The sequence below is a fragment of the Silurus aristotelis genome (genome assembly GCF_946808225.1).
Source record: "Silurus aristotelis genome assembly, chromosome: 27".
Classification (NCBI taxonomy): domain Eukaryota; kingdom Metazoa; phylum Chordata; class Actinopteri; order Siluriformes; family Siluridae; genus Silurus; species Silurus aristotelis.
In genome coordinates, this window is record NC_139600.1 from 1,293,086 (window position 1) to 1,303,937 (window position 10,852).

Sequence of the window (10,852 nt, forward strand, 5' to 3'; positions counted from 1 at the left end):
ATGAGCATCTCCTCAGTCACATTGTACTTACTGCTGATGGCCAACTTGTGAGTTCCAAAGGCAAAAAGGTATGGCTGGTGATTCTGTTTCACCAAGTAAAGGAGCAACAAAAAAAGAGGCCATATTACTGTCCCACTATGTGTTAGACATACCTCGATGATCTCCTGAAGATTCATCATTGTATGGATTCCTGGCAGATTTCAGCAAGTTCTGAGCTCTGAGGTGGGTTTTTTTAATCATAGAAAGCAGGCCACTTCTACAGAAGTTTGGCAGCTGTTTCTGGACCAACGAGGAGGCTAAAATTTTGACCTTCCTCTAGCAACAGAAAAATAAAAGAATATTTCTGACAACCTCATGCTCAGTTTACAGCTATGAACTGTAGTTAAACAAAAAGATTCCATCACTTAACAGTGTTTTCATGTCCAGCAACCTTTGGAAACACTGAGAGGATGGAATGTGATTCATGGGGAATGTGGTTGAGACGCTGTCTGCACGATGGTCTGCTTCATCTGCTGAAGGATAATTTCTCGGTCTTAAGAGCTCAAGGATTGGATCAGATGGTTCAAAACCTAAACCGCTGTGAAACCAATTCCCTTCCACACATTTACATTCATGGCATTGGGTAGACAACCGTTATCCAGTGCAACTTATAGAAGTGCTTTGTAGTCTCTATCAATACATAAGGTACTGCTGAGAAAAAAGTAGATTTTTAGATATTGTTTGAAGAACGCTAGGAAACCAGTTGTTTGTACATCAAGTGGAAGTTTATTACACCACTTAGGATCCAGAACAGAGAACGTTCTTGAATCATGCCTTCCTTGTACCCTGAGAGATGTTGGGATAAGTCAAGCAGTGTTTAGATCAAAGGGAGCATGCTACAGCAAACAATTAGATAGATTCTGTCTCACAAAACATGTCGGCCCACCGTGGGAATTTGTGGGTTTTCAGTGTGAGCAAGACAAACACACATTAATAATTTAGAAAGGAGTTTAAGATACAGGTCCTCACTTAAAAGTGTAAGTCTTGCATGGTGAGGCCCAAAAGTATCTTAAATAGTTTACTAGCAGAGCAGTTAAAGGTAATTTAAACAAGCCTGCCTAGGACTAGGCTGAAACAATTATTTTTTTTTTTCCAACTTATACTCTAAAATGATATTAGAGATTTGTTGATTACTGTGAAGCACATTGTAACCTAGTTTTTTTAATAGTGCTAAAATATTCGCCTACTTGAATTAATTGTTTATAATATTATTGTACTGCAGTCATTATTACTTTTATTTTTGTTAATATTGTGTGCAACTGGTTACGTGATTAAATTAAACTAAATTGAAAATTCTTAAAAAATACTTGAAAATTCTTATCATGTGTCAGGGAGCGCCCTGCGCTCTCACCCGCTCATGCCCCGCCAACTCGGAGCTCCTCGCCTGATTACTTACTCGGCGCACCTGACTTTCATCAGACTCCTTCCTATTTAAGCAGCTCCGCTTCCCACTATCGCCGTCCGTTATTTTGTTTATGGACTCGCGCTGTCAGCGTCTCGATTCCCCGGTTCCGCTGCCAGCGCTCCGCGCTATCGCTTTCATGCGCACAAACTTTCATTTCAGACTTTTGCTTCACCTGCTGATTTCACTATGGTTGTGTGCGCTCTTGGGATTAGTTTTGCACCATTCATTAAACTCTGTTTTTGCTCAACTCCGCTTTCGCTTTGTCCGTGCATGACATCATGCTTGGTTTAGCACATCAGCACCATTTTAATGCGTCATATGCAATATAGTATTTGACCGCAAGGTGGAAGCAGAGCTCAAAATGTTTGATGGTTTTTGGAGGCTTTTGCTACACGCTGATAATTATTTTCAAAGTTTTGTCCAAAAAATAAATGAATAAATAAAAGATTTTTGTGCTTATTAATGTCTCTGCTATAAAATCTAAATAATTTACTTTAGAAAGATAAAGAATCAAGACTGTAGGTAACAGAGACATGGCCCATCAATCGCTATTTAACAGCAATAGTTCAAGGCTTTCATTTTGTACACTGGCACAAATGCACATATATTTTAGTAATTGTACATGAATGTGTTTTACATGTGTGGGGGGAAAAAATACCTCAACCACTGTGATCTCTTTTGCAGTGCTTAAATTAATCTCAAATCAAGTCGGCTTTAATTGTCAATTCAAATATATAGTGTAGTACACAGTGAAACAAAACAACGTTTCCCCAGGAGCAAGGTGCTCAATCAGACAACATAAAGTAATACTGTACATCTACACATGGAGTTCTAGCAGCAGATAAATGTGTAAACAGCATTTTTCTTACTGTTGATGTGTGTGTGTGTGTGTGTGTGTGTGTGTCAGGCTTGTGGAAGAAACTTTTTCTATTACTGTTACTGAGATGAAAGTGTGTGTAAAGGGAACATGTGATCAGCCTTAATGCTGGTGGCTTTTTTCGGATGCATAGTGCTTGTAAATAATGATGGAGGGAAGAGAGACCCAGATTATCTTCTCAGACATCCTCGCCATCCCCTGTAGGGTCTTGCCATCCAATTCCAGAGCCAGGCTGTGATACAGCTGCTCAAGATGCACTCGATGGTCCCTCTATAAAACGCTGTAAGGATCTGTGGTGGAAAGGATCTGTGCCTCCCTCAGTTTTCTAAAAAAGAAGAGACCCTGCTGACTTTCCATGTTCTGGAGCTGGTGTTGAGGGAACAGGTGAGGATTTCTGCCAGGTGAACACAAAGGAATTTGGATACAATCTTTGCAGAGGAGCCATTGATGTTCACAATCCAAACTGCCTGAGGTCTCCCAGTGAAAAAGTCTTGGATGCAGTTACAGACAGAGGTGTTCAGGCCCAACAGGACCAGCTTTTTAATTAGGGTTATTTGCAGTGTAGACTCCGGGTACAATAACGGTGGTGAATTCCAGGGGTAAATAAAAAGGTCTACATCTGACTTTTGTAAACTTCACCAGTAGGTGGAAACTAGGAGTTCCTACACCATTCCATGTTAATGTAAACACACAGTCTATCGCCTGACACAGTCCAGCTGAATGGTGGCATCCGGAACTCAGTCATGTCTTTGTGAAGACAATGACACAGCAGTTTCTGAATTTATGCCGTGTAGCTTGTTGGAGTCTAATGTAGTCCAGTTTAGGGTTAGGGTTCCATTTTTTTTTTCTTCCCTTATTTGTATTTATACATTGTACTGTGTATATACTGTATATTATAGTATGTGTATATTCTTTTTACATATTTGCATTTATTTTTATTTCTTTCCTTTGCTGCTGTAACAAAGAAATTTCCCCACAGTGGGACGAATAAAGGGTTGTCATCTTATCTTATCTTATCTTATCTTATTGTATCTTATCTTATCTTATCTTATCTTATCATTATTGTTCAAGGAGCGGACATTGGATGGTAGCAAATTGGATAGGAGAGCAGGCTGAATAGGGTTAGCTTTTAGCCTAGGTTATTTGATCTTTAACTAATTCACTGCAAAGTTTACAAAAAAACGTTTGTGAAAGTAACAGACTCTACTTATTTGAAATGCTTTGTGATCCAGTAATTAATTTTCGGTCCAAAATATTGCAAATAATGGGATTGCACCATCACTGCTGCAAGAAGGTTTTAATATACTGGCTAAAATAAAATAAAAAAATCACCCAATGGGAATGCTGGAAAAGGGAAAGTGGTACCCCAGTGGTTAAGGCTCTGAGCTACTCGTTGAAAGGTTGGGGGTTCCAAACTCAGTATCACCAATCTGCAACTCTTGGTCCCCTGAGGAAGTGCTTTACTGGTGCTGTCTAATAATTGACACTTCACTTAGACCCAAGCTTCTGAACATCGCTGGGATATGCAAAGAAAGAATTTTACTGTGCTGTAATGTTTGTGTCACGTAAATTTCCCTTTGCCACCTTTAACCCTTAGCTGATGGACACATGCCTACTCATGTCTTACAGTGAGGACACAGCAGGCTAATTCTCTAATGGAACACCAAAGCTGAACTTTAGGATTGGATAGTAAAATAGATTTTATTGTGCAGCTCTACTGTACATATCATGAAATAAAATATCACTAACATGTCTATTCCCAGGCACCATGTCTATAAACATAGATCATAGTTTGCGGCAAGCCAAATTAAACTCATATGATTAACTGGGCAGATGGTTTCTTCTTTGATTTGGAAAACATGGCTTTGTTAACCACCTCATTTTTTAATGAGTGGAAGGTTATTATTGTTATTTGCATAATTTTGCCATTTTGTGCACTGATATTAAGATTGAGTGTCTATAGTGCTGGCTTGTGTAGCCCACTGGAGCAATGACCTTTGATCACGGTAAATATACCCTTTCAAGCAGAACATTATGACCACCTGCCTAATATTGTGTTGGTCTCCTTTTTGCTGCCAAAACAGTCCTGACTGGTGAACATTAACAGCATGAACTTCTTCAGCAGTTTGAGATACAGTTCGTCTGTTGGATCGAACCTCACGGACCAGCCTTCTATCCCCATGTGCATCGTTGATCCTTGGCCACCCACGACTCTGCCGCCAGTTCATCAATGTTCCTTCCTTAGAGCACCTTTGATAGATACTAACCATTGCAGACTGGGAACAGAACACAAGAGGTGCAGGTTTGGAGATGCTCTGACTCAGTCATCTAGACATCACAATTTGGTCCTTTTCAAATTTGTAGATGTGACTGTAAGGGCTTGGCATACAACTGAACACAAACAATAGGAAACAGGATAACTCTTTTGTTTGCTAGTAAAATTTATTTAAAGAGGAGCTTCTCCCTCTTTTCTTGCCTTTAGAATATTTTGTAGATCTTTTGTTAGAGTTCAGAATCAGAATCAGGTTTATTGGCCAAGTGTGTTGACACGCAACAGGAATTTGGTTCCAGCTGTTGGCAACTTTTAAATGTACAGACATAAATAACACAATATATTTTACTTAGACTAAACAAAACAATACAAACTACATAAAACAATACCAACAATACAGATTAAAAGAAGAACAATTGTTAGGCAACTGTATATTGCTCCTTTCTCAAGTGGTTGGTTTTCTTAAGTGGTCCTTTTTTAGTTATTGACCTCGACCAACAAATATGTGGCTGATGTGACAAAACAGATATTGCAAATAATCAAGGGCCCATCACTCTTGGGCCCTTGAGCAAGGCCCTTAACCCTCTATGCTCCGGGGGTCCCTTACAAGGGAAATATCAAGGTCCGTGACGTCGGAGTGACGTGGGGCTGCCTTCCCGTGGGCTCACCACCTGCAGGAGGGACCGTAAGGGACGGTGCTATGAGGATTGGGCAGCAGTCAAAGGTGGGGCGAAGGCTGGCTTAGACTGCTGCCCCCGCGACCCGAATTCCACTATGGCACTTTGAGGTAAAACAGGAGTGGCTGCCTTGACATGATAATAAGCAATTAAATAGATTAAATATATATTTGCTTTGGAACACTGAAATATTTGTACTGACATATTGAGTGGTGAATCCTTACAATTACTACAACAGACTTCATGTGTTGAACTTTTACTCTGTTGGTTTTAGATGAAGGCTGGAATCAAGTGTCTGGTCAGCATTTCCATTTTATCTTTGCTTTTATTTAAACCAGGAGATTTGTGTTCCAACCAGAATGGAAATCAGCCTCTATCCCTTTTGAAAGGGCTTGATACTTCATCAGTCATGCCCTCTGAAAAACAACAGTACGAGCTTGTTTAGGAGCTACTGAAACTGAGTCTTCAAAATCTGACAGGTACAAAAGAATGTTGCATGTTTTATTCTTTTTTGTGCTTTGATTATACTTTGATATCTGTTTTCTTTTGCTCTGCTTATAATTATGCTGTCAATGCATCATTACATGTTTTCCATATAAATTGGGCAAATCAATTGTGATTGAGAAACACTATGATGACTGAAATATTTAAAGCTCACTGTGCATCTGTTGTAAGTAGTTAAGTAGTTGTTCCTCAATTTTTCCCAGGAGAAATATAAACTGCAGCACTAAAAACTCATATAGTTTATATATATATATATATATATATATATATATATATATATATATATATATATATATATATATATATATATATATATATATATATATATATAGTGAGGAAAATAAGTATTTGAACACTCTGCTATTTTCCAAGTTCTCCCACTTAGAAATCATGGAGGGTCTGAAATTGTCATCGTAGCTGCATGTCCACTGTGAGAGACATAATCTAAAAAAAAAAATCCAGAAATCACAATATATGATTTTTAAACTATTTATTTGTATGATACAGCTGCAAATAAGTATTTGAACACCTGAGAAAGTCAATGTTAATATTTGGTACAGGAGCCTTTGTTTGCAATTACAGAGGTTAAATGTTTCCTGTAGTTTTTCACCAGGTTTGCACACACTGCAGGAGGGATTTTGGCCCACTCCTCCACACAGATCTTCTCTAGATCAGTCAGGTTTCTGGCCTGTCGCTGAGAAACACGGAGTTTGAGCTGCCTCCAAAGATTCTCTATTGGGTTTAGGTCTGGAGACTGGCTAGGCCACACCAGAACCTTGATATGCTTCTTACAGAGCCACTCCTTGGTTATCCTGGCTGTGTGCTTCGGGTCATTGTCATGTTGGAAGACCCAGCCTCGACCAATCTTCAATGCTCTAACTGAGGGAAGGAGGTTGTTCCCCAAAATCTCACAATACATGGCCCCGGTGATCCTCTCCTTAATACAGTGCAGTCGCCCTGTTCCATGTGCAGAAAAACACCCCCAAAGCATGATGCTACCACCCCCATGCTTCACAGTAGAGATGGTGTTCTTGGGATGGTACTCATCATTCTTCTCCCTCCAAACACGTTTAGTGGAATTATGACCCAAAAGTTCTATTTTGGTCTCATCTGACCACATGACTTTCTCCCATGACTCCTCTGGATCATCCAAATGGTCATTGGCAAACTTAAGACGTGCCTGGACATGTGCTGGTTTAAGCAGAGGAACCTTCCGTGCCATGCATGATTTCAAACCATGACGTCTTAGTGTATTACCAACAGTAACCTTGGAAACGGTGGTCCCAGCTCTTTTCAGGTCATTGACCAGCTCCTCCCGTGTAGTTCTGGGCTGATATCTCAACTTCCTTAGGATCATTGAGACCCCACGAGGTGAGATCTTGCATGGAGCCCCAGTCCGAGGGAGATTGACAGTCATGTTTAGCTTCTTCCATTTTCTAATGATTGCTCCAACAGTGGACCTTTTTTCACCAAGCTGCTTGGCAATTTCCCCGTAGCCCTTTCCAGCCTTGTGGAGGTGTACAATTTTGTCTCTAGTGTCTTTGGACAGCTCTTTGGTCTTGGCCATGTTAGTAGTTGGATTCTTACTGATTGTATGGGGTGGACAGGTGTCTTTATGCAGCTAACGACCTCAAACAGGTGCATCTAATTTAGGATAATAAATGTAGTGGAGGTGGACATTTTAAAGGCAGACTAACAGGTCTTTGAGGGTCAGAATTCTAGCTGATAGACAGGTGTTCAAATACTTATTTGCAGCTGTATCATACAAATAAATAGTATAAAAATCATATATTGTGATTTCTGGATTTTTTTTTTAGATTATGTCTCTCACAGTGGACATGCACCTACGATGACAATTTCAGACCCTCCATGATTTCTAAGTGGGAGAACTTGCAAAATAGCAGGGTGTTCAAATACTTATTTTCCTCACTGTATATATATATATATATATATATATATATATATATATATATATATATATATATATATATATATATATATATATATATATATATACTTTATTTTCCTATAAATAAAATAAATAGAAATTATTTTTTTTTTTTTTATTATTTTTGTAATTATTCAATTTTAACGTTTTAATTTTTTTTTAAACACTGTTTAAATGCCACAGCATCTTAAAAGGTTCAAAAAGTTAAGTTCACCAACCAACAAGATCTATGATACACCTCAATGGCTCAGTACATATTAGTATTTCTACTGGTAAAAACAAAAACAACAATATGGAAATAATGAATAAAAAAGGCATTAATGTATCCCTTATCTTAAACATAATGATCTTTTTTTTATTCTCCAGCTATTCACCATCATGAAGCTCCTGCTTTTTTTTCTGAGCATCACTGGTGAGTGTATTTTCCTAATGTTCTTAAAAATGATGAATACGATTAGTTCTTCATTAATTAAACCTAATATTAAATACTAAACAGTATTATTTTATAATTGATCCTCAGTATTGTGCTGCTGTGTATCTAACTATGTACTTGTATTACCAGCACTTGTATTAGCATTCTCACTATAACAGACTCTAAATTCATCAGACTGATGAGACATATTGTTCGCATTTAGATCATAGTGCTCATATGGGACACTCATGAATACACATAATTGAATTTTCAGCAAAATATATATTCGCAGTTTGTTGAATAGAAAAGACCAATCTGTCGTAATCAGTATGCGCACTGCTCAGAGTGGATTGTGGCTAATGTTAGCTAAATACATTTTTACCAGTGAACATTATCTGGTCGCACTTTCAGGTGTAAAAATTTCCATCATTCTGACTTTCTAGTATGTTAAGTCCTGTGATAAAAACAAAACAGAACATGTTTTACAATATATTACCAACAGGTCTTGTTCCAGTCATTATTTCCATCATGAAAACAGTCCCTCATGAGTATCATCTCATCACAACAAAGGTGACATGGTCCAGTGCACAGAATTACTGCAGGGTGATGTACGCTGATCTGGCAACTATAGAAAGTGACAATGACTGGGTACGGTTAAACAAACTAATAACAAGCCAAAACATAAAAGCTCCCTTCTGGGTCGGACTCTACAACGACATCTACAGTTGGCGCTGGTCCTTTAATGAAGTCCCATTACAAAATACCACTTTTAGGCAGTGGGTTTCTGGACAGCCAGATAATAATAAAGGTCGTGAATCATGTGCCATAATAAACAGCAACGGATACTGGTGGGACGCATCCTGCTACAATTCGAGACCCTTCATATGCTACAATAGTGAGTCTGTATGCTGATTTTTTATTACTGTTTGGTTTGTTGGCTGGTTTTGAAAAAAAAGATTTAAGAAATATAAGCTACTGAACCATATTGTGAAATTAGTTGTGCATATAAATGCACATTAACACATCAAAAGTGTTAAAAGTAAAAAATTATTACAACTTTGCTTTAATCACAGATGCGTTTGTTAATTGATTTATTTTCATTTATAGGTACTAAAAGTGGTGCTGACAGGTTTGTTGGTGTCACTAGTCCGATGTTGACCTGGTCTGACGCTCAGACTTACTGCCGGACATTTCACACAGATTTGGCCACGGTGACCAACAGTGCAGACAACGACTTGTTAGCACAGCTGGCATCAGTAATGAGCAGTATTTGTTACTGGATTGGCCTGTATAGGGACACTTGGAAATGGTCAGATGGAACCAAAGTCTCAAATCTCCAGTGGGCTAATGGACAGCCTAATGATTACTGGAAACATGAGAACTGTGGACTGCATAATACGCTGTTTGAAGATGAAAACTGCATCAACCTGCGCTTTTTCATGTGTCACACCAGTAAGTCTACCAGAACGAATGAGCAGTCAAATGTCTTTATGTTTGATAGTAGGGAAGGATATGAGGTTTGATGTTAGATTTTTGCTAACAGGGACACATTTTAACGTTCTTTTTATATATTTAGAAGAAAACCTACTGTCTTTATTAATATGTACAAATGACTTGTTAAGGTAACTGTCATTAGCATTTCACTGGGAATACTGATAATACAGTAATATAGAGTATCTTTTGCATTCTTTACCCTATTAAACCATTTCGTCTACTTTAACAGGTTTTAGTGGAATGTTCTGGTAATTGGATGGCAACCAACTGATAAAATGTGCTAAGATTACGTTAAAGTCGTACTAAAATACTGAATCATGTTTTGTTCTGTGTATCTGTTTTGTTCTCCTCACAGTACCACCCGTGAGGGAGCAGCAGATAGTGCGACTGCAGGTGAAGTCTGATGGAAGTGTTTTTAAATCGGAAACACAATCATCAATTCTGGATGTGGTGAGTTTTACACGACAGAGATGTTCCCTACATTCTTAAACAATTTTTTTTTTAAATAACCATTACCCAAACATAAGCATTCAAAATAACAATAATAATATATTTGCATTCTAATGTTTTCTTTATTCAGCTTTTCTTTAATGTCTGTGTGTATATACAATGATGTTCAGTAAGTAATGACATTTAGAACATAAGTCATAAGTCATGTTCTGTCCTACAGATCAAGCAGATCCTAAAAGACAATGAGATGTCGGATGACACCACAGTGACCTGGAGGGTGCAGCCGGGTGGAAACATCTTCTCTAAAAAAAAGAGAGATGATCTGTAACATTTCAGTGCTCACAGTCAAATATAGATTTGATATAAATTATATTTTAAATTTTAATCAGTAGGGGGAGTCAAGTGCAAAAACTAACAATAAGGAATAGCATTTTACTAAGCCGTGTTTCAGTACTGTTTATAAAATATACCTCAAACAGGTTCACCCCTTACCCCTTGGTAATAAGCTGTTATTATTTTACTATGATGTTACTGTAGGTAATCATTAGATGACTGTTTTACTGCTGACAATGGAACTGCACACAATATCAAATAAAAGATGTGGCATAATATTAAATCTAATATCTTTTTTGTTTCGTGTTTAATGAAGCAATTTGTTTATTACTATTACAATATGGTTTGAAATTTTTATCTTGGAATTAGTGCATGAGTAATGAAATTAATTAGTTTTTGAAAAGAATAAAGATTTTTGAAATAGAGAATTTTTGTCCGTCA

General features: G+C 37.8%; 1 protein-coding gene across 1 annotated transcript; it reads left to right on the forward strand.

The window, feature by feature from the left end:
• The first annotated feature begins 5,691 nt into the window (after positions 1-5,691).
• On the forward strand, positions 5,692-10,569 carry LOC310721014 (putative C-type lectin domain family 20 member A). Its single transcript, XM_083532211.1, has 6 exons — positions 5,692-5,749; positions 8,089-8,134; positions 8,637-9,029; positions 9,242-9,586; positions 9,984-10,078; positions 10,299-10,569. The coding sequence occupies exons 2-6, from the start codon at positions 8,101-8,103 to the stop codon at positions 10,404-10,406; spliced, it is 975 nt and encodes a 324-aa protein (XP_083388337.1). The 5' UTR covers positions 5,692-5,749; positions 8,089-8,100; the 3' UTR covers positions 10,407-10,569.
• The last annotated feature ends 283 nt before the right edge of the window (positions 10,570-10,852 follow it).